The sequence below is a fragment of the Bufo bufo genome, chromosome 11 (assembly GCF_905171765.1).
Source record: "Bufo bufo chromosome 11, aBufBuf1.1, whole genome shotgun sequence".
NCBI lineage: Eukaryota > Metazoa > Chordata > Amphibia > Anura > Bufonidae > Bufo > Bufo bufo.
Genome location: NC_053399.1, coordinates 1785999 through 1807696, shown reverse-complemented (window position 1 = coordinate 1807696; position 21698 = coordinate 1785999). Strand labels below are relative to the sequence as shown.

Below are 21698 nucleotides of genomic sequence, written 5' to 3'. Positions count from 1 at the left end.
AGGGCGGAGCTAACAGTTGCTTGAAATTAGGGAGGGCGGAACTAACAGGCGGTTGCTAGAAATTAGGGAGGGCGGAGCTAACAGTCATTACTAGAGATAAAGGAGGGTGGAGCTAACAGGTTGTTGCTTAAAGGGATCCGGTCATGTGGATATTTGATTAGAATCTAACTAATTATATACAATCATTAACTACTAAAAAGTGTCTTAGATGTATTCACTTACTGGTGTGACAGATGGTTACCTCAGTCACTTATTTATGTTGCCCTTAGTTAGGACACCATAAAACTGGTGACAGGTTCCCTTTAAGGTAAGGGAGGGCGGAGCTAACAGGTTGTTGCTGGAGGTAAGGGAGGGCGGAGCTAACAGGTTGTTGCTGGAGGTAAGGGAGGGCGGAGCTAACAGGTTGTTGCTGGAGGTAAGGGAGGGCGGAGCTAACAGGTTGTTGCTGGAGGTAAGGGAGGGCGGAGCTAACAGGCGGTTGTTGCTGGAGGTAAGGGAGGGCGGAGCTAACAGGCGGTTGTTGCTGGAGGTAAGGGAGGGCGGTGCAAACAGGCGGTTGTTGCTGGAGGTAAGGGAGGGCGGAGCTAACAGGCGGTTGTTGCTGGAGGTAAGGGAGGGCGGAGCTAACAGGCGGTTGTTGCTGGAGGTAAGGGAGGGCGGAGTTAACAACCGGTCACCTTTTTTTAAATTTATTTTTGCGTAGAGACATTAAGACGTTAAACATCTTCCTCACTAAAGCCAATCTGATTAAGCTGGGGGATTACGGGCTGGCCAAGCAGCTGAACTCTGAGTTTTCGATGGCGGAGACGGTGAGTTGTGTTTGCTGCAGTGTGACAGCTGTGAGGGGCGCTCCACCCTATCACACATGTGTCTTTGTTGCAGTGTGTCGGCACCCTCTATTACATGTCTCCAGAGCTGTGCCAGGGAGTGAAGTACAGCTTCAAGTCTGACATCTGGGCGGTGGGCTGCGTGCTGTACGAGCTGCTAACACTGACCCGCACCTTTGATGCCACAGTGAGTGCCCGTCCTTCCTCTGTTGCTTGTTTGTCTCAGCAGAAGCCATTGTTACACTGTTCACTCTGCCCCCAGAACCCGCTCAACCTGTGTGTGAAGATCGTGCAGGGAAACTGGGCCGTGGAGCTGGATAACAGCGTGTACTCCCCGGAGCTGACAGATGTAGTGCGGCTGTGTCTGCAGCAGGTGAGCGTGTGTTCCCATGAGTTGACAGATGTAGTGCGGCTGTGTCTGCAGCAGGTGAGCCTGTACTCCCAGGAGATGACTGTTAGTGCGGCTGTGTCTGCAGCAGGTGAGCCTGTACTCCCAGGAGTTGACAGATGTAGTGCGGCTGTGTCTGCAGCAGGTGAGCCTGTATTCCTCGAAGCTGACATATGTAGTGCGGCTGTGTCTACAGCAGGTGAGCCTGTACTCCCCGGAGCTGACAGATGTAGTGCGGCTGTGTCTGCAGCAGGTGAGCCTGTACTCCCAGGAGTTGACAGATGTAGTGCGGCTGTGTCTGCAGCAGGTGAGCCTGTATTCCTCGAAGCTAACATATGTAGTGCGGCTGTGTCTACAGCAGGTGAGCCTGTACTCCCAGGAGCTGACAGATGTAGTGCGGCTATGTCTGCAGGAGGGGAGCCTGTACTCCCCGAAGCTGACATATGTAGTGCGGCTGTGTCTGCAGCAGGTGAGCCTGTACTCCCCGGAGCTGACAGATGTAGTGCGGCTGTGTCTGCAGCAGGTGAGCCTGTACTTCCAGGAGCTGACAGATGTAGTGCGGCTGTGTCTGCAGCACGTGAGCCTGTACTCCCAGGAGCTGACAGATGTAATGTGGCTGTGTCTGCAGCAGGTGAGCCTGTACTTCCAGGAGCTTACAGATGTAGTGCGGCTGTGTCTGCAGCAGGTGAGCCTGTACTCCCCGGAGCTGACAGATGTAGTGCGGCTGTGTCTGCAGCAGGTGAGCCTGTACTCCCAGGAGCTGACAGATGTAGTGCGGCTGTGTCTGCAGCAGGTGAGCCTGTATTCCTCGAAGCTGACATATGTAGTGCGGCTGTGTCTACAGCAGGTGAGCCTGTACTCCCAGGAGCTGACAGATGTAGTGCGGCTATGTCAGCAGGAAGGGAGCCTGTACTCCCCGAAGCTGACATATGTAGTGCGGCTGTGTCTGCAGCAGGTGAGCCTGTACTCCCCGGAGCTGACAGATGTAGTTCGGCTGTGTCTGCAGCAGGTGAGCCTGTACTCTCCGGAGCTGACAGATGTAGTGCGGCTGTGTCTGCAGCAGGTGAGCCTGTACTCCCAGGAGCTGACAGATGTAGTGCGGCTGTGTCTGCAGCAGGTGAGCCTGTACTCCCAGGAGCTCACAGATGTAGTGTGGCTGTGTCTGCAGCAGGTGAGCCTGTACTCCCAGGAGCTGACATATGTAGTGCGGCTGTGTCTGCAGCAGGTGAGCCTGTACTCCCCGGAGCTGACAGATGTAGTGCGGCTGTGTCTACAAGAGGGGAGCCTGTACTCCCCGAAGCTGACATATGTAGTGCGGCTGTGTCTACAGCAGGTGAGCCTGTACTCCCAGGAGCTGACAGATGTAGTGCGGCTATGTCTGCAGGAGGGGTGCCTGTACTCCCCGAAGCTGACATATGTAGTGCGGCTGTGTCTGCAGCATGTGAGCCTGTACTCCCCGGAGCTGACAGATGTAGTGCGGCTGTGTCTGCAGCAGGTGAGCCTGTACTCCCCAGAGCTGACAGATGTAGTGCGGCTGTGTCTGCAGCAGGTGAGCCTGTACTCCCAGGAGCTGACAGATGTAGTGCGGCTGTGTCTGCAGCAGGTGAGCCTGTACTCCCAGGAGCTCACAGATGTAGTGCGGCTGTGTCTGCAGCAGGTGAGCCTGTACTCCCAGGAGATGACTGTTAGTGCGGCTGTGTCTGCAGCAGGTGAGCCTGTACTCCCCGGAGCTGACAGATGTAGTGCGGCTGTGTCTGCAGCAGGTGAGCCTGTACTTCCAGGAGCTGACAGATGTAGTGCGGCTGTATCTGCAGCAGGTGAGCCTGTACTCCCAGGAGCTGACAGATGTAGTGCGGCTGTGTCTGCAGCAGGTGAGCCTGTACTTCCAGGAGCTCACAGATGTAGTGCGGCTGTGTCTGCAGCAGGTGAGCCTGTACTCCCCGGAGCTGACAGATGTAGTGCGGCTGTGTCTGCAGCAGGTGAGCCTGTACTCCCAGGAGTTGACAGATGTAGTGCGGCTGTGTTTGCAGCAGGTGAGCCTGTATTCCTCGAAGCTGACATATGTAGTGCGGCTGTGTCTACAGCAGGTGAGCCTGTACTCCCCGGAGCTGACAGATGTAGTGCGGCTGTGTCTGCAGCAGGTGAGCCTGTACTCCCAGGAGCTGACAGATGTAGTGCGGCTGTGTCTGCAGCACGTGAGCCTGTACTCCCAGGAGCTGACAGATGTAGTGCGGCTGTGTCTGCAGCAGGTGAGCCTGTATTCCTCGAAGCTAACATATGTAGTGCGGCTGTGTCTACAGCAGGTGAGCCTGTACTCCCAGGAGCTGACAGATGTAGTGCGGCTATGTCTGCAGGAGGGGAGCCTGTACTCCCCGAAGCTGACATATGTAGTGCGGCTGTGTCTGCAGCAGGTGAGCCTGTACTCCCCGGAGCTGACAGATGTAGTGCGGCTGTGTCTGCAGCAGGTGAGCCTGTACTTCCAGGAGCTGACAGATGTAGTGCGGCTGTGTCTGCAGCACGTGAGCCTGTACTCCCAGGAGCTGACAGATGTAGTGCGGCTGTGTCTGCAGCAGGTGAGCCTGTACTTCCAGGAGCTCACAGATGTAGTGCGGCTGTGTCTGCAGCAGGTGAGCCTGTACTCCCCGGAGCTGACAGATGTAGTGCGGCTGTGTCTGCAGCAGGTGAGCCTGTACTCCCAGGAGTTGACAGATGTAGTGCGGCTGTGTCTGCAGCAGGTGAGCCTGTACTCCCCGAAGCTGACATATGTAGTGCGGCTGTGTCTACAGCAGGTGAGCCTGTACTCCCAGGAGCTGACAGATGTAGTGCGGCTATGTCAGCAGGAAGGGAGCCTGTACTCCCCGAAGCTGACATATGTAGTGCGGCTGTGTCTGCAGCAGGTGAGCCTGTACTCCCCGGAGCTGACAGATGTAGTTCGGCTGTGTCTGCAGCAGGTGAGCCTGTACTCTCCAGAGCTGACAGATGTAGTGCGGCTGTGTCTGCAGCAGGTGAGCCTGTACTCCCAGGAGCTGACAGATGTAGTGCGGCTGTGTCTGCAGCAGGTGAGCCTGTACTCCCAGGAGCTGACAGATGTAGTGCGGCTGTGTCTGCAGCAGGTGAGCCTGTACTCCCAGGAGCTGACATATGTAGTGCGGCTGTGTCTGCAGCAGGTGAGCCTGTACTCCCCGGAGCTGACAGATGTAGTGCGGCTGTGTCTACAGGAGGGGAGCCTGTACTCCCCGAAGCTGACATATGTAGTGCGGCTGTGTCTACAGCAGGTGAGCCTGTACTCCCAGGAGCTGACAGATGTAGTGCGGCTATGTCTGCAGGAGGGGTGCCTGTACTCCCCGAAGCTGACATATGTAGTGCGGCTGTGTCTGCAGCAGGTGAGCCTGTACTCCCCGGAGCTGACAGATGTAGTGCGGCTGTGTCTGCAGCAGGTGAGCCTGTACTCCCCAGAGCTGACAGATGTAGTGCGGCTGTGTCTGCAGCAGGTGAGCCTGTACTCCCAGGAGCTGACAGATGTAGTGCGGCTGTGTCTGCAGCAGGTGAGCCTGTACTCCCAGGAGCTCACAGATGTAGTGCGGCTGTGTCTGCAGCAGGTGAGCCTGTACTCCCAGGAGCTGACATATGTTGTGCGGCTGTGTCTGCAGCAGGTGAGCCTGTACTCCCAGGAGCTGACAGATGTAGTGCGGCTATGTCTGCAGCAGGTGAGCCTGTACTCCCAGGAGCTGACAGATGTAGTGCGGCTGTGTCTGCAGCAGGTGAGCCTGTACTCCCAGGAGCTGACAGATGTAGTGCGGCTGTGTCTGCAGCAGGTGAGCCTGTACTCCCAGGAGCTGACAGATGTAGTGCGGCTGTGTCTGCAGCAGGTGAGCCTGTACTCCCAGGAGCTGACAGATGTAGTGCGGCTGTGTCTGCAGCAGGTGAGCCTGTACTCCCAGGAGCTCACAGATGTAGTGCGGCTGTGTCTGCAGCAGGTGAGCCTGTACTCCCAGGAGATGACTGTTAGTGCGGCTGTGTCTGCAGCAGGTGAGCCTGTACTCCCCGGAGCTGACAGATGTAGTGCGGCTGTGTCTGCAGCAGGTGAGCCTGTACTTCCAGGAGCTGACAGATGTAGTGCGGCTGTGTCTGCAGCAGGTGAGCCTGTACTCCCAGGAGCTGACAGATGTAGTGCGGCTGTGTCTGCAGCAGGTGAGCCTGTACTTCCAGGAGCTCACAGATGTAGTGCGGCTGTGTCTGCAGCAGGTGAGCCTGTACTCCCCGGAGCTGACAGATGTAGTGCGGCTGTGTCTGCAGCAGGTGAGCCTGTACTCCCAGGAGTTGACAGATGTAGTGCGGCTGTGTCTGCAGCAGGTGAGCCTGTATTCCTCGAAGCTGACATATGTAGTGCGGCTGTGTCTACAGCAGGTGAGCCTGTACTCCCCGGAGCTGACAGATGTAGTGCGGCTGTGTCTGCAGCAGGTGAGCCTGTACTCCCAGGAGTTGACAGATGTAGTGCGGCTGTGTCTGCAGCAGGTGAGCCTGTATTCCTCGAAGCTAACATATGTAGTGCGGCTGTGTCTACAGCAGGTGAGCCTGTACTCCCAGGAGCTGACAGATGTAGTGCGGCTATGTCTGCAGGAGGGGAGCCTGTACTCCCCGAAGCTGACATATGTAGTGCGGCTGTGTCTGCAGCAGGTGAGCCTGTACTCCCCGGAGCTGACAGATGTAGTGCGGCTGTGTCTGCAGCAGGTGAGCCTGTACTTCCAGGAGCTGACAGATGTAGTGCGGCTGTGTCTGCAGCACGTGAGCCTGTACTCCCAGGAGCTGACAGATGTAGTGCGGCTGTGTCTGCAGCAGGTGAGCCTGTACTTCCAGGAGCTCACAGATGTAGTGCGGCTGTGTCTGCAGCAGGTGAGCCTGTACTCCCCGGAGCTGACAGATGTAGTGCGGCTGTGTCTGCAGCAGGTGAGCCTGTACTCCCAGGAGTTGACAGATGTAGTGCGGCTGTGTCTGCAGCAGGTGAGCCTGTATTCCTCAAAGCTGACATATGTAGTGCGGCTGTGTCTACAGCAGGTGAGCCTGTACTCCCAGGAGCTGACAGATGTAGTGCGGCTATGTCAGCAGGAAGGGAGCCTGTACTCCCCGAAGCTGACATATGTAGTGCGGCTGTGTCTGCAGCAGGTGAGCCTGTACTCCCCGGAGCTGACAGATGTAGTGCGGCTGTGTCTGCAGCAGGTGAGCCTGTACTCTCCAGAGCTGACAGATGTAGTGCGGCTGTGTCTGCAGCAGGTGAGCCTGTACTCCCAGGAGCTGACAGATGTAGTGCGGCTGTGTCTGCAGCAGGTGAGCCTGTACTCCCAGGAGCTCACAGATGTAGTGTGGCTGTGTCTGCAGCAGGTGAGCCTGTACTCCCAGGAGCTGACATATGTAGTGCGGCTGTGTCTGCAGCAGGTGAGCCTGTACTCCCCGGAGCTGACAGATGTAGTGCGGCTGTGTCTACAGGAGGGGAGCCTGTACTCCCCGAAGCTGACATATGTAGTGCGGCTGTGTCTACAGCAGGTGAGCCTGTACTCCCAGGAGCTGACAGATGTAGTGCGGCTGTGTCTGCAGGAGGGGTGCCTGTACTCCCCGAAGCTGACATATGTAGTGCGGCTGTGTCTGCAGCAGGTGAGCCTGTACTCCCCGGAGCTGACAGATGTAGTGCGGCTGTGTCTGCAGCAGGTGAGCCTGTACTCCCCGGAGCTGACAGATGTAGTGCGGCTGTGTCTGCAGCAGGTGAGCCTGTACTCCCAGGAGCTGACAGATGTAGTGCGGCTGTGTCTGCAGCAGGTGAGCCTGTACTCCCAGGAGCTCACAGATGTAGTGCGGCTGTGTCTGCAGCAGGTGAGCCTGTACTCCCAGGAGATGACTGTTAGTGCGGCTGTGTCTGCAGCAGGTGAGCCTGTACTCCCCGGAGCTGACAGATGTAGTGCGGCTGTGTCTGCAGCAGGTGAGCCTGTACTTCCAGGAGCTGACAGATGTAGTGCGGCTGTATCTGCAGCAGGTGAGCCTGTACTCCCAGGAGCTGACAGATGTAGTGCGGCTGTGTCTGCAGCAGGTGAGCCTGTACTTCCAGGAGCTCACAGATGTAGTGCGGCTGTGTCTGCAGCAGGTGAGCCTGTACTCCCCGGAGCTGACAGATGTAGTGCGGCTGTGTCTGCAGCAGGTGAGCCTGTACTCCCAGGAGTTGACAGATGTAGTGCGGCTGTGTCTGCAGCAGGTGAGCCTGTATTCCTCGAAGCTGACATATGTAGTGCGGCTGTGTCTACAGCAGGTGAGCCTGTACTCCCCGGAGCTGACAGATGTAGTGCGGCTGTGTCTGCAGCAGGTGAGCCTGTACTCCCAGGAGTTGACAGATGTAGTGCGGCTGTGTCTGCAGCAGGTGAGCCTGTATTCCTCGAAGCTAACATATGTAGTGCGGCTGTGTCTACAGCAGGTGAGCCTGTACTCCCAGGAGCTGACAGATGTAGTGCGGCTATGTCTGCAGGAGGGGAGCCTGTACTCCCCGAAGCTGACATATGTAGTGCGGCTGTGTCTGCAGCAGGTGAGCCTGTACTCCCCGGAGCTGACAGATGTAGTGCGGCTGTGTCTGCAGCAGGTGAGCCTGTACTCCCAGGAGCTGACAGATGTAGTGCGGCTGTGTCTGCAGCACGTGAGCCTGTACTCCCAGGAGCTGACAGATGTAGTGCGGCTGTGTCTGCAGCAGGTGAGCCTGTACTTCCAGGAGCTCACAGATGTAGTGCGGCTGTGTCTGCAGCAGGTGAGCCTATACTCCCCGGAGCTGACAGATGTAGTGCGGCTGTGTCTGCAGCAGGTGAGCCTGTACTCCCAGGAGTTGACAGATGTAGTGCGGCTGTGTCTGCAGCAGGTGAGCCTGTATTCCTCGAAGCTGACATATGTAGTGCGGCTGTGTCTACAGCAGGTGAGCCTGTACTCCCAGGAGCTGACAGATGTAGTGCGGCTATGTCAGCAGGAAGGGAGCCTGTACTCCCCGAAGCTGACATATGTAGTGCGGCTGTGTCTGCAGCAGGTGAGCCTGTACTCCCCGGAGCTGACAGATGTAGTTCGGCTGTGTCTGCAGCAGGTGAGCCTGTACTCTCCAGAGCTGACAGATGTAGTGCGGCTGTGTCTGCAGCAGGTGAGCCTGTACTCCCAGGAGCTGACAGATGTAGTGCGGCTGTGTCTGCAGCAGGTGAGCCTGTACTCCCAGGAGCTCACAGATGTAGTGTGGCTGTGTCTGCAGCAGGTGAGCCTGTACTCCCAGGAGCTGACATATGTAGTGCGGCTGTGTCTGCAGCAGGTGAGCCTGTACTCCCCGGAGCTGACAGATGTAGTGCGGCTGTGTCTACAGGAGGGGAGCCTGTACTCCCCGAAGCTGACATATGTAGTGCGGCTGTGTCTACAGCAGGTGAGCCTGTACTCCCAGGAGCTGACAGATGTAGTGCGGCTATGTCTGCAGGAGGGGTGCCTGTACTCCCCGAAGCTGACATATGTAGTGCGGCTGTGTCTGCAGCAGGTGAGCCTGTACTCCCCGGAGCTGACAGATGTAGTGCGGCTGTGTCTGCAGCAGGTGAGCCTGTACTCCCCAGAGCTGACAGATGTAGTGCGGCTGTGTCTGCAGCAGGTGAGCCTGTACTCCCAGGAGCTGACAGATGTAGTGCGGCTGTGTCTGCAGCAGGTGAGCCTGTACTCCCAGGAGCTCACAGATGTAGTGCGGCTGTGTCTGCAGCAGGTGAGCCTGTACTCCCAGGAGCTGACATATGTTGTGCGGCTGTGTCTGCAGCAGGTGAGCCTGTACTCCCAGGAGCTGACAGATGTAGTGCGGCTATGTCTGCAGCAGGTGAGCCTGTACTCCCAGGAGCTGACAGATGTAGTGCGGCTGTGTCTGCAGCAGGTGAGCCTGTACTCCCAGGAGCTGACAGATGTAGTGCGGCTGTGTCTGCAGCAGGTGAGCCTGTACTCCCAGGAGCTGACAGATGTAGTGCGGCTGTGTCTGCAGCAGGTGAGCCTGTACTTCCAGGAGCTGACAGATGTCGTGCGGCTGTGTCTGCAGCAGGTGAGCCTGTACTCTCCAGAGCTGACAGATGTAGTGCGGCTGTGTCTGCAGCAGGTGAGCCTGTACTTCCAGGAGCTGACAGATGTCGTGCGGCTGTGTCTGTAGCAGGTGAGCCTGTACTCCCCGGAGCTGAGAATCTGCAGATTTCTGAATTACAGTGTCCTTCTAGAATCAGGATTATGGTTCTGTTTGTTTTAGGACCCAGAGAAGAGACCCAGCGCAGAAGAGATCTTGGAGCAGCCATTGCTGAGTCTTCGGCGGAGGTAAACACAGCAGGGTACTTTGGAGATGGGAACCCCCTTAGTACAGGGTGATGAGAATTCTCATGGTTCTTTACAGGGATATGGAGGAACAGGTGTCTCTCCTCAACAAGTCCAACAAGAGACCCAGGTGAGGAGAAGAGACTGCGCTGCATCCCCCCTGCAGCTCTGAAATTGTGCTGATCATCTCTCATGTTTTCTAAGGCCGGGCGCTGTCACTGAGGCCCCTGTTGCAGTGGTTACGTCTCGGAGCAGTGAAGTTTATGTGTGGGGAGGTGGAAAATCCACTCCGCAGAAGTTAGATGTGTTTAAGGGAGGGTGCCGTGCCCGACAGGTGTGTGCCGGAGACGCTCATTTTGCAGTGGTGACGGTGGAGAAAGAGCTGTACTCTTGGGTGGTAAGTGCTGAGAGCAGAAAGCTGTAAACCTTCAGTGTTTGCATTTACCTGACACCAGAACATCTCCCCAGAACATGCAGGGAGGCTCAAAGCTGCATGGTCAACTGGGCCACGGGGACCGTGCCTCATACCGGCAACCAAAACACGTGGAGAAGCTGCAGGGCAAATCTGTGCAAGAAGTCAGCTGTGGTGGAGATTTCACCATGTGTATTACCGGTGAGTGAGGAGAGCCATCTGATGCTCCCTGTGCATCGCGCTGAGAGTAAGTGTTTGTTCCTGTTGTGCAGATGAAGGTCAGCTCTACTCCTTTGGCTCGGATTACTATGGCTGCCTGGGAGTGGGTCAGAGCCTAGGCTCTGAGGTCCTAGAGCCCATTCTGGTGGATTTCTTCCTGAATGAACCCATTGAACAGGTGTCATGTGGTGATAGTCACGTCATGGTTCTGACTCGCAGCAAGTGCGTGTACTCGTGGGGCTGCGGCGAGTACGGTACGTGCACTGCATTCTGCGCCCTTCACGCTGATGATTGGAGGGTGCAGCTGTGACCTGAGTTTCCTCTGTGCAGGACGCTTGGGCCTGGACTCGGAGGACGATGTCTCTGCTCCCCAGAAGGTGATTTTCCGGCCTCTGCTCTCTCTTCGTTTGCATGTGAGATCTGCTGTGACATGATTTCCTGTTGCCAGGTGGAGGTGCAGCGCGGCCTGTGCATCGTCAGTGTCAGCTGTGGCTCAGACGGCAGTTTCCTGCTCACCCAGTCTGGGAAAGTTCTTGCCTGTGGCTTAAATGAACACAACAAGCTTGGCTTAAATCAGTGCACTGTGGGCATCATCAATCACGAGGTATGTGGGGGAGCACCTAGTGAATGCACACAGCTGGTGTTCTGCTGCTCCGTGTGATGGCATCACTCTTTGCCCTTAGGCTTATCGTGAAGTACCCTACACCACTTCACTGACTCTCGCCAGGCAACTCTCATTCTACAAAGTGCGAAGCATCTCGCCTGGAAAGACCCATACAGCCGCCATTGATGGTGAGGAGTGGACGTTACCCCCAAACCACCTCCCGTCTGGGTTACCTGTGTTCTCAAGTGTGCCCTCCATTTCTTTAGAGCGTGGCCGTCTTTTGACATTTGGATCTAACAAGTGTGGCCAGCTGGGTGTGGGAGACTATCGGAAGCATCTGGGCATCAACCTCCTGGGTGGACCTCTTGGTGGAAAGCAGGTGATTAGAGTGTCCTGTGGGGATGAGTTCACCATTGCAGCCACTGATGGTGAGTGACTGATCGCTGGGGGGGATGGTGCCGGCTGAATGATCCCTCTCTCCACAATCTGTTGGCTTTTCTTTCAGATAATCATATTTTTGCTTGGGGAAATGGTGGAAATGGCCGTCTGGCTATGACCCCAAATGAGCGGCCTCAAGGCCCTGACATCTGTACCTCCTGGCCACGTCCAATATTTGGCTCCTTACATCATGTGACGGATCTTTCTTGCCGTGGCTGGCACACGATCCTGATTGTGGGTGAGTGGGCACCTTGGTATGTGGGGTGCCTCCGGTCATGGTTACTCTGCTCCCTTACTTATTGATATTTTTTGACAGAGAAAGTCCTGAACTCCAAAACAATTCGCTCTAACAGCAGTGGTCTGTCCATTGGAACACGTGAGTGCCCATTGTGCAGGGAGGGAGGGGTGACTGCTCTTCTGGAATCTGCAGAGATGAATCCTCTTCTTCCCCCACAGTGGCACAGAGCTGCTCGTCGCAGAGCTCTGCGGGAGGCGATGGAGACAGTGCCAGTGAGTCAGTGTCGTCGGAGCCCAGTGATGGCTTTCGTAGGACTATGGAGGCAGAACCAGAGACCAGCCCCTTTAACACCACTGGGAACATGGAGAGCAGCGCGTGCCCGAACTGGCTGCGACAGGTATTAGGCTGGCGAGTATTAGGGCAGGAGCGCCACAGCACTATGTACTGACCACAGGGAGATGGCTTTCTCCCTTGGCAGGAGCTGGAAGAGGCAGAGTTCATCCCGATGCCCGATACACCATCCTTTCAGGATATGGAGTTCTCGCAGGACATGCCTCCACTATTAGAAGAGCTGCAGCAGACCCCCGCAGAAGCTCCAGCACTGGTCCAGCAGGTAATGGGGGGGACTGCGGAGGGGGCAGCGGGGTTGTGTGGACACTACATGGTCCGTGCTGTCTTTCCAGGAGCCACAGTCCTGTGTGTGCAGCGCTCTGCAGGAAGAGGTGAAGAGACTGCAGGGACTGGTGATCACCTGTATGAGTGAGCAGGAGAGTCTGCGCAGAGACAATGCCCGGCTGACCGTGCTGGTCCAGGAGCTTGAGGACAAGCTGCAGGCAGTGATGCAGGTAGGTGTGAAGCGCTCAGCAGCGCCACTCCACAAGCACTGTTCACTGGGGGAAGTGACGCTTTTTGTCTTTCAGCAGGGTCTGGCGGTTAGTAAACAAGGGGAGACCATCCAGGTGCTGCAGAGACAGGTAATGCCCCCCATGCTGCAGTGATACAACTGGTGCAGGGCCGCTGCTTAACCCAGGGGGTGATCTGACCTATGGGATCCTGACAATCCCGAGAACTAGAGGGCGAAAGCTTTTCTCGTGGCCGGGAGCAGAGCGGATCTTGTCGACAGGAATCCTCTGTATCCAGTTGAAGGGGGAGGAGCCAGAAAACTGAGCGCACAATAGGCTGACCCCCCTGCGCTGGAATACTGCTGTTCATGTAGAAATCTCAGGTTAGGAACGCTCTGTGAGCCCAGCTGCCAATGACAAGGCAACCTCTCCCGGTGGGAACCTGCCCTCGCCTCTCCCGGTGGGAACCTGCCCTCGCCTCTCCCGGTGGGAACCTGCCCTCGCCTCTCCCGGTGGGAACGTGCCCTCGCCTCTCCCGGTGGGAACGTGCCCTCGCCTCTCCCGGTGGGAACCTGCCCTCGCCTCTCCCGGTGGGAACCTGCCCTCGCCTCTCCCGGTGGGAACCTGCCCTCGCCTCTCCCGGTGGGAACCTGCCCTCGCCTCTCCCGGTGGGAACCTGCCCTCGCCTCTCCCGGTGGGAACCTGCCCTCGCCTCTCCCGGTGGGAACCTGCCCTCGCCTCTCCCGGTGGGAACGTGCCCTCGCCTCTCCCGGTGGGAACGTGCCCTCGCCTCTCCCGGTGGGAACGTGCCCTCGCCTCTCCCGGTGGGAACCTGCCCTCGCCTCTCCCGGTGGGAACGTGCCCTCGCCTCTCCCGGTGGGAACGTGCCCTCGCCTCTCCCGGTGGGAACGTGCCCTCGCCTCTCCCGGTGGGAACGTGCCCTCGCCTCTCCCGGTGGGAACGTGCCCTCGCCTCTCCCGGTGGGAACGTGCCCTCGCCTCTCCCGGTAGAATGAGGTAGCAGTCCCTTCATTATCAGCATGGGAAACACCTCCATTAGAGAGATGGAGGCAGAACGCTAGATCCACCATTGCCCTGCTCAGTGCCCTCTGCATAAGACACAGAACATGCCCACTATGCTCTCCCATAGAGGTCAGTAGTGGATGGTAAGATCCCCTCCGTGGCACATTAGGGTGCAGAGCATGCTCACTACAATCTCCAGACAGCATATGGCTGATTGTAGCTCCTGCAATCATCTGCAGAAAACCGAGTAACGCCATCAGACAAGACAGTTGAAAATGTCTGTTTCTGGTTTTAATTAGGAAAAATTCCACTGAAAGGGTTTTTCTTGGACTTTCATATTGATGGCCTATCCTTAGGGTGACGTTGAATCTAGGGCTCCAGCCGTTGTGTAGTGGCCGGAGCTGGTACTGCAGCGCTGCACAGGGGATGGAGCTTTGCATTTGGGAGACCTCCCCGATCAGATCCTGAGGGGGTGTCCTAACAGTAAGAATGTACTTATGTTCCATTCATCTTCCTGCAGGTGGCGCTCTGTATGAAGGGGGCATCCTCTGCTGGTGGCAGCACAGAAACCTCCAGAGAAGACTGTGACGAGGGCTCGTGGTGCTTCCTGGGCACAGACCCCTGCCGCTCTGCTTCTGGGACCTCCATGTGATAGCGTCACGTTCCTGTCATGAAGAGAGAGACTTGTCAGTGCCTTATCTGAGCACAGCGCCCCCCGGTGCCCGGAGACCGCTGCTGGAGCCCAGGGATGGGCGGATGGGCGGATTTCATTGCCAAACAGGACAGTTTGTTTCTGCACGGCCGCCTTTAATTTTGCCAAAGATGTCCAGGCTGAAAGTGACAGTGGACAGCGCGAGGGGCCCGGCCCCCGGCAGTATTCGGTCACTTCCAGCCCTTCTCACACCCAATGTGAAATAAACCACTGTGTGAAGCCGCCGCTGTGCAGACCTCTCATATACGGAATAAGTAAGTGCCCCCCTAGGCAGCACGTCCATTGCTGAGGCCTGTACCGGGCGCAGTGGTCACTGTGGATGCATCCATCTAAGCTTATTTCTACATTCCTGCTCCACTAAATCTGCGCCGTCCACAGTGGATTCCACACAGACACCGCAGCCGTGGCGCCATTCCCCGATATTGACCTGCAGGCATTTTCCCCCCTCTCCAACCGACGTGGCGTCCCCCTACAGCAGGCACCCCCAAACTGCGGCTACAACTCCCACAATGCCCTGCTGTAGGCTCATGCTGGGAGTTGTAGTTTTGCAACAGCTGGGTGGCCGCAGTTTGAGGATGCCTGGCCTACAGCATCTTGATGGGGCTCACGTCCAGACGTTCCACGTCACTCCATTGACTTCTAAGGGTTATACGTCACTGGACGCCTATACATGCCCCTCTACAGGTATATAAGTACCCGCCTATACATGCCCCTCTACAGGTATATAAGTACCCGGCCGCCTATACATGCCCCTCTACAGGTATATAAGTACCCGCCTATACATGCCCCTCTACAGGTATATAAGTACCCGGCCGGCTATACATGCCCCTCTACAGGTATATAAGTACCCGGTCGTCTATACATGCCCCTCTACAGGTATATAAGTACCCGCCTATACATGCCCCTCTACAGGTATATAAGTACCCGGTCGTCTATACATGCCCCTCTACAGGTATATAAGTACCCGCCTATACATGCCCCTCTACAGGTATATAAGTACCCGGCCGCCTATACATGCCCCTCTACAGGTATATAAGTACCCGGTCGTCTATACATGCCCCTCTACAGGTATATAAGTACCCGCCTATACATGCCCCTCTACAGGTATATAAGTATCCGCCTATACATGCCCCTCTACAGGTATATAAGTACCCGGCCGGCTATACATGCCCCTCTACAGGTATATAAGTACCCGGTCGTCTATACATGCCCCTCTACAGGTATATAAGTACCCGCCTATACATGCCCCTCTACAGGTATATAAGTACCCGGCCGCCTATACATGCCCCTCTACAGGTATATAAGTACCCGGTCGCCTATACATGCCCCTCTACAGGTATATAAGTACCCCCGGTCGCCTATACATGCCCCTCTACAGGTATATAAGTACCCCGGTCGCCTATACATGCCCCTCTACAGGTATATAAGTACCCGGTCGCCTATACATGCCCCTCTACAGGTATATAAGTACCCGGTCGCCTATACATGCCCCTCTACAGGTATATAAGTACCCGGTCGCCTATACATGCCCCTCTACAGGTATATAAGTACCCGGTCGCCTATACATGCCCCTCTACAGGTATAGATGTCAGTTCCTGCTGGTTCAGTTTAAGCTTTTTTTTGCTGTATGCCTTTTATTGTGATCTAATGGGACACTGTCTTCTAATACAGCAGCCCCTTATAGATACATATGGCATAAAACGACAAACATGGTGTAAAGACGTAGGAAGCCTCGTACCTGTCAGCGGCGGCGGGATGGGGGAGGTCGGGGTCTGCTTTTAATTGTCTCACACTTAGGAATATGTCGTTCGGCTGCACGTGGAGAAAAGCGTCGGCTGCAGTGAGGACAAGCCACGTAATCTGGGTTATCTTCTGGGGGCACAGGGGGCAGATCGGCTATCCTTCCCCCTCTGGCAACAACATCCTGCACTACTCGCGCCTGATGAATGGTCCTCAAGAAAGACTCATGCTTCTTACGCCAGGAGCTGGCTTTCACCTGCCAATAAAAAAAGATAAGTGAGGAAGGAAATATCAGACCAGTACTAACGTGGGTAGAAGGGGAAGACCTTGGGAACGGTACAAAAGGTGAGAAGAGGGAAATCAGAGGCCAAGGCAAGGCTTGAGGGGGGAGGCAGACACCAGAGGAAGGCAAGGAGTGGCCATAGGACGGGTGACAGCACGAGGGGAGGACAAAGGGAAGGCTGGGAGGTGAGAGGAGGCCAGGGGCTAGGCGTGGGAGGGCGAGAACATGAGGGCAGGACGAAGGGAGTGCAGGGAAGGCTGTGAGGGGAGGCCAGGGGCTAGGCGTGGGAGGGCGAGAACATGAGGGCAGGACGAAGGGAGTGCAGGGAAGGCTGGGAGGTAAGGGGAGGCCAGGGGCTAGGCGTGGGAGGGCGAGAACATGAGGGCAGGACGAAGGGAGTGCAGCGAAGGCTGGGAGGTGAGGCCAGGGGCTAGGCGTGGGAAGGCGAGAACATGAGGGCAGGACGAATGGAGTGCAGGGAAGGCTGGGAGGTGAGAGGAGGCCAGGGGCTAGGCGTGGGAGGGCGAGAACATGAGGGCAGGACGAAGGGAGTGCAGCGAAGGCTGGGAGGTGAGGCCAGGGGCTAGGCGTGGGAGGGCGAGAACATGAGGGCAGGACGAAGGGAGTGCAGGGAAGGCTGGGAGGTGAGGCCAGGGGCTAGGCGTGGGAGGGCGAGAACATGAGGGCAGGACGAAGGGAGTGCAGGGAAGGCTGGGAGGTGAGGCCAGGGGCTAGGCGTGGGAGGGCGAGAACATGAGGGCAGGACGAAGGGAGTGCAGGGAAGGCTGGGAGGTGAGGCCAGGGGCTAGGCGTGGGAGGGCGAGAACATGAGGGCAGGACGAAGGGAGTGCAGGGAAGGCTGTGAGGGGAGGCCAGGGGCTAGGCGTGGGAGGGCGAGAACATGAGGGCAGGACGAAGGGAGTGCAGGGAAGGCTGGGAGGTAAGGGGAGGCCAGGGGCTAGGCGTGGGAGGGCGAGAACATGAGGGCAGGACAAAGGGAGTGCAGGGAAGGCTGGGAGGTGAGGGGAGGCCAGGGGCTAGGCGTGGGAGGGCGAGAACATGAGGGGAGGGAAGGACAAAGGGAGTGCAGGGAAGGCTGGGAGAAGAGGGAAGGCGAAAGCATGAGGGCAGGACGAAGGGAGTGCAGGGAAGGCTGGGAGGTGAGGCGGGGGCCAGGGGCTAGGCGTGGGAAGGCGAGAACATGAGTGCAGGACGAAGGGAGTGCAGGGAAGGCTGGGAGGTGAGGCCAGGGGCTAGGCGTGGGAGGGCGAGAACATGAGGGCAGGACAAAAGGGAGTGCAGGGAAGGCTGGGAGGTGAGGCCAGGGGCTAGGCGTGGGAGGGCGAGAACATGAGGGCAGGACGAAGGGAGTGGAGGGAAGGCTGGGAGGTGAGGCCAAGGGGCCAGGCGTGGGAGGGCGAGAACATGAGGGCAGGATGAAGGGAGTGCAGGGAAGGCTGGGAGGTGAGGCGGGGGCCAGGGGCTAGGCGTGGGAGGGCGAGAACATGAGGGCAGGACGAAGGGAGTGCACGGAAGGCTGGGAGGTGAGGCCAGGGAAGGCTGGGAGGTGAGGCCAGGGGCTAGGCGTGGGAGGGCGAGAACATGAGGGCAGGACGAAGGGAGTGCAGGGAAGGCTGGGAGGTGAGGCCAGGGGCTAGGCGTGGGAGGGCGAGAACATGAGGGCAGGACAAAGGGAAGGCTGGGAGGTGAGGGGAGGCCAGGGGCTAGGCGTGGGAGGGCGAGAACATGAGGGCAGGACAAAGGGAGTGCAGGGAAGGCTGGGAGAAGAGGGAAGGCGAAAGCATGAGGGGAGAACAAAGGGAGTCGAGGGAAGGCTGGGAGGCCAGGGGAAGGTCGTTGGAGGGAGAGAGCATGAGGGGAGGACAAAGGGAAGGCGGGGAGGTGAGGGGAAGCCAGGAGGAAGGCATGAGAGGGTGAGAACATGAGGGCAGGACGAAGGGAGTGCAGGGAAGGCGTGGGAGGGTGAGAGCATGAGGGGAGAACAAAGGGAGGTGAGAGGAGGCCAGGGGCTAGGCATGGGAGGGTGAGAACATGAGGGGAGGACGAAGGGAGTGCAGGGAAGGCTGGGAGGTGAGGGGAGGCCAGGAGGAAGGCGTGGGAGGGTGAGAACATGAGGGCAGGACGAAGGGAGTGCAGGGAAGGCTGGGAGGTGAGGCCAGGGGGAAGGCGAGGGCATGAGGGGAGAACAAAGGGAGGTGAGGGGAGGCCAGAGGCTAGGCGTGGGAGGGTGAGAACATGAGGGCGGGACAAAGGGAGTGTAGGGAAGGCTGGGAGGTGAGGGGAGGCCAGGGGGAAGGCGTGGGAGGGTGAGAACATGAGGGGAGGATAAATGGGCTGGGAGGGGAGGACAAAGGGAGTCGAGGGAAGGCGCAGGAGGGCGAGAGCATGAGTGGAGGACGAAGGGAGCCGAGGGAAGGCTGGGAGGTGAGGGGAGGACAAAAGGGAGTGCAGGGAAGGCTGGGAGGCCAGGGGAAGGCGCGGGAGGGCGAGAGCATGAGGGGAGGACAAAGGGAGTCGATGGAAGGCTGGGAGGTGAGGGGAGTCTGGGGGGGCGAGAGCATGAGGGGAGGACAAAGGGAGTGCAGGGAAGGCTGGGGCGTGAGGGGAGTCTGGGGGGGCAAGAGCATGAGGGGAGGACAAAGGGAGTGCAGGGAAGGCTGGGAGGTGAGGAGGCCGACGAACAATATCATAGGAAAAGGGGAGGTCAAGGCTTCCGGGGGCGGAGCAAACTGGGAAGACTGGGAGGTGAGTGGAGGCTGGCAGACGGCAGAGGAAGGCAAGGAGTGGCCAGGGGAAAGCGTGGAAAAGTAGAATGAGGAGAGGTGCATGAGGATGAGAGCATAAAGGAAGAAGGGGAATGTGTCGGAGGGCGAGAAGACGGGTACAGGCCAGAGGAAGGCATGAGGAAAGGTGTGGGAAGCAAGAGGACACGGGGAAGGTGAGAAAGGATGAGGATGACCAGAGGAAGGAGAGGAAGAGTGAGGGGAGGTGGATGAGGCTGCAGGAATGTGCGGGAGGAAGAGAAGATGCTGGAGGAAGGTTTGAGGGGACAAGGGGAGGTCGCAAGAAGTGGCCCCGGGGGAGTCTGCAAGAGGACGAGGGGAAGGCATATGGAGAGGGGGAAGGAGCAGGAGGATGAGGGGAGACGTGGAAGGGCAAGAGGAGGAAAGCAAAAGGACGAGCGGAAGGAATGGGAAGGTGTGAGAGGACAGAAGATGAGGGGGGACAGGCAACAGTATGGTAGGCAAGAGGATAAGGGAAGGGTCGGGGGGCGAGACGATAAGGAGAAGGCGTGGGAAAAGGAGAAGGAGCAGAAAGCTGGAGGATGGGCGAAGGTATGGGAGGTGATAGCATGCTCCTGACCTAATGTCAGGGGGTGTCGCTGACCTGGGGGGCTGGGGACGGTTGTCCTCCTATCTTGAGAAGATACTGCTCTAAATCTGTTCCCTTGGCTCGGGCCTTGGAGGAGTCAAACACCTTCCTTCTGGAGCCATGTGCTCGCTCACATACTGCGGTGTGCTTCTGAAGACGGTGCTCCACAAAATGTCGCCCACACAACGGACATGGTACCAGCTGCTGCTCCGGGCTCTCAGGGGCCTTACTGTAAAGCAACGCTTCCTCCGAGTGCTGAAATGATGGGCGTCCACCGCCCTGCACCCCCGGAGGGTCTAGAACAGTGCCCTGTAAGGAAGGATAGGCTTCACCTATGGAGAGGGTACGATCCTTTCTGCCCTCGCTGTACTGGTCTATGGAGAGGGGACGGTACTTCCTGCCCTCACTGTACTGGTCTATGGAGAGGGGACGGTCCTTCCTGCCCTCGGTGTCCTGGTCTATGGAGAGGGGACGGTCCTTCCTGCCCTCGGTGTCCTGGTCTATGGAGTGGGGACGGTCCTTCCTGCCCTCGCTGTCCTGGTCTATGGAGAGGGGACGGTCCTTCCTGCCCTCACTGTACTGGTCTATGGAGAGGGGACGGTCCTTCCTGCCCTCGGTGTCCTGGTCTATGGAGAGGGGACGGTCCTTCCTGCCCTCGGTGTCCTGGTCTATGGAGTGGGGACGGTACTTCCTGCCCTCGCTGTCCTGGTCTATGGAGAGGGGACGGTCCTTCCTGCCCTCACTGTACTGGTCTATGGAGAGGAAACGGTCCTTCCTGCCCTCGGTGTCCTGGTCTATGGAGAGGCGACGGTCCTTCCTGCCCTCGGTGTCCTGGTCTATGGAGTGGGGACGGTACTTCCTGCCCTCGCTGTCCTGGTCTATGGAGAGGCGACGGTCCTTCCTGCCCTCGGTGTCCTGGTCTATGGAGTGGGGACGGTCCTTCCTGCCCTCGGTGTCCTGGTCTATGGAGAGGGGACGGTCCTTCCTGCCCTCGGTGTCCTGGTCTATGGAGTGGGGACGGTCCTTCCTGCCCTCGCTGTCCTGGTCTATGGAGAGGGGACGGTCCTTCCTGCCCTCGGTGTCCTGGTCTATGGAGAGGGGACGGTCCTTCTTGCTCTTTCTGTACTGGTTTATGGAGAGGGGATGATACTTTGTACCCATGTTGTACTGGTCTATCGAGAGGGAACGGTCCTTCGTACCCGTGTTGTACTGGTCTATGGAGAGGGGACTGTCCTTCGTGCCCGCATTGTACTGGTCTATGGAGAGGGGATGGTCCTTCTTGCTGTATTGGTCTATGGAGAGGGGATTATTGTTCTTGCTCTTACTGTACTGGTTTATGGAGAGGGGATTATCCTTTGTGCCCGCTTTGTACTGGTCTATGGAGAGGGGACGGTCCTTTGTGCCCGCTTTGTACTGGTTTATGGAGAGGGGACGGTCCTTTGTGCCCGCATTGTACTGGTTTATGGAGAGGGGACGGTCCTTTGTGCCCGCTTTGTACTGGTCTATGGAGAGGGGACGGTCCTTTGTGCCCGCTTTGTACTGGTCTATGGAGAGGGGATTATCCTTTGTGCCCGCTTTGTTCTGGTCTATGGAGAGGGGACGGTCCTTTGTGCCCGCATTGTACTGGTTTATGGAGAGGGGACGGTCCTTACTGCCCCCGCTGTCTTCTTCCTCCAGTCTGCTTCTTCTGGACCTCCTCTTGGCCTCCCTTTTTTCCTCCTGGTCGGCCTCCTCCTTCTCCCTCTGGATGCGCCTCAGCTCTTCCTCTGTCCGGTGCAGCTTCTCGCGGAGCAGCGCCTCTTTCCTGCGGATCTCAGCCTCCAGATTCCTCTGGCGGTTCTCCAGCTCCTGCCACTGCTCGGCGCGGCTTGGTCCTGACTTGGAGCGGACAAAGGGCATGGGGTGGACGGGCTGGAGGGGGTGGGCGCGGTCCACACCGGCTGTCCTTTTGGGCACGGTCCAGTTTGAGGCCCAGGACTTTTCCTCCAGAGGCCAGGCTCTGGAGCCGCTGACCCGCGGGTGTAATGTCAGCAGCCTCTGCTCCTTGGCCTGCAGCGTCCGCTCCTGGTACTCCTTCTTCAACACCTCCAGCTTGGAGAGGACTCGGGGGCCATGATGTGCTCGCTGGAGGGGGGAGACTTCACTCAGGCCCTCAGGGTAGGGGAAGGAGGCCATGTGGAGTCCGGCCATCGTGGAGGGAGCCGGCCGCCCTCGGGTCACCACAAGACGCGCTGCCCTGGAAG

The 21698-nt window shown here is 57.8% G+C and overlaps 2 protein-coding genes and 2 long non-coding RNA genes across 5 annotated transcripts in view; 1 reads left to right on the top strand and 3 right to left on the bottom strand.

Moving 5' to 3' along the window:
• NEK9 (NIMA related kinase 9) overlaps positions 1 to 14261 on the top strand; it is a 55174-nt gene extending 40913 nt beyond the window's left edge. Inside the window, exons 5-23 of one of the 2 annotated variants that reach the window (XM_040412363.1) lie at positions 704 to 809; positions 883 to 1014; positions 1090 to 1200; positions 9491 to 9555; positions 9632 to 9682; positions 9757 to 9949; positions 10021 to 10165; positions 10237 to 10437; positions 10514 to 10560; positions 10632 to 10787; positions 10867 to 10975; positions 11054 to 11215; positions 11293 to 11463; positions 11542 to 11601; positions 11682 to 11860; positions 11942 to 12076; positions 12147 to 12308; positions 12387 to 12437; positions 13848 to 14261. In XM_040412363.1, the coding sequence (XP_040268297.1) occupies positions 704 to 809; positions 883 to 1014; positions 1090 to 1200; positions 9491 to 9555; positions 9632 to 9682; positions 9757 to 9949; positions 10021 to 10165; positions 10237 to 10437; positions 10514 to 10560; positions 10632 to 10787; positions 10867 to 10975; positions 11054 to 11215; positions 11293 to 11463; positions 11542 to 11601; positions 11682 to 11860; positions 11942 to 12076; positions 12147 to 12308; positions 12387 to 12437; positions 13848 to 13979 (2368 nt within the window). In that variant the 3' untranslated portion in view covers positions 13980 to 14261. Of the gene's footprint in view, positions 1 to 703; positions 810 to 882; positions 1015 to 1089; positions 1201 to 9490; positions 9556 to 9631; positions 9683 to 9756; positions 9950 to 10020; positions 10166 to 10236; positions 10438 to 10513; positions 10561 to 10631; positions 10788 to 10866; positions 10976 to 11053; positions 11216 to 11292; positions 11464 to 11541; positions 11602 to 11681; positions 11861 to 11941; positions 12077 to 12146; positions 12309 to 12383; positions 12438 to 13847 lie in introns of both variants that reach the window. The other variant, XM_040412362.1, reaches the window with a different exon arrangement.
• LOC120982307 lies at positions 2271 to 3463 on the bottom strand. Its single transcript, XR_005774878.1, has 4 exons — positions 3315 to 3463; positions 2937 to 2999; positions 2669 to 2839; positions 2271 to 2353 (listed from the first exon to the last, which is right to left on the bottom strand). It is a non-coding gene; the product is annotated as an uncharacterized LOC120982307 (long non-coding RNA).
• Positions 6821 to 7307, bottom strand: LOC120982306. Its single transcript, XR_005774877.1, has 3 exons — positions 7253 to 7307; positions 7145 to 7207; positions 6821 to 7047 (listed from the first exon to the last, which is right to left on the bottom strand). It is a non-coding gene; the product is annotated as an uncharacterized LOC120982306 (long non-coding RNA).
• A 1381-nt stretch (positions 14262 to 15642) lies between the features above and the next one.
• On the bottom strand, positions 15643 to 21660 carry ZC2HC1C (zinc finger C2HC-type containing 1C). Its single transcript, XM_040412361.1, has 2 exons — positions 19471 to 21660; positions 15643 to 16035 (listed from the first exon to the last, which is right to left on the bottom strand). Exons 1-2 carry the CDS (start codon positions 21643 to 21645, stop codon positions 15781 to 15783), a joined length of 2430 nt encoding a protein of 809 aa, XP_040268295.1. The 5' UTR covers positions 21646 to 21660; the 3' UTR covers positions 15643 to 15780.
• Positions 21661 to 21698: the final 38 nt, after the last annotated feature.

Bases quoted from the DNA above. Each gene is read 5' to 3' on its own strand.
- ZC2HC1C (XM_040412361.1), bottom strand. From the start codon at position 21,645: ATGGCCGGACTCCACATGGCCTCCTTCCCCTACCCTGAGGGCCTGAGT. The intron at 16,036-19,470 runs GTCAGCGACACC...TTTTATTGGCAG, and splicing joins AACCGTCCCCAGCCCCCCAG to GTGAAAGCCAGCTCCTGGCG.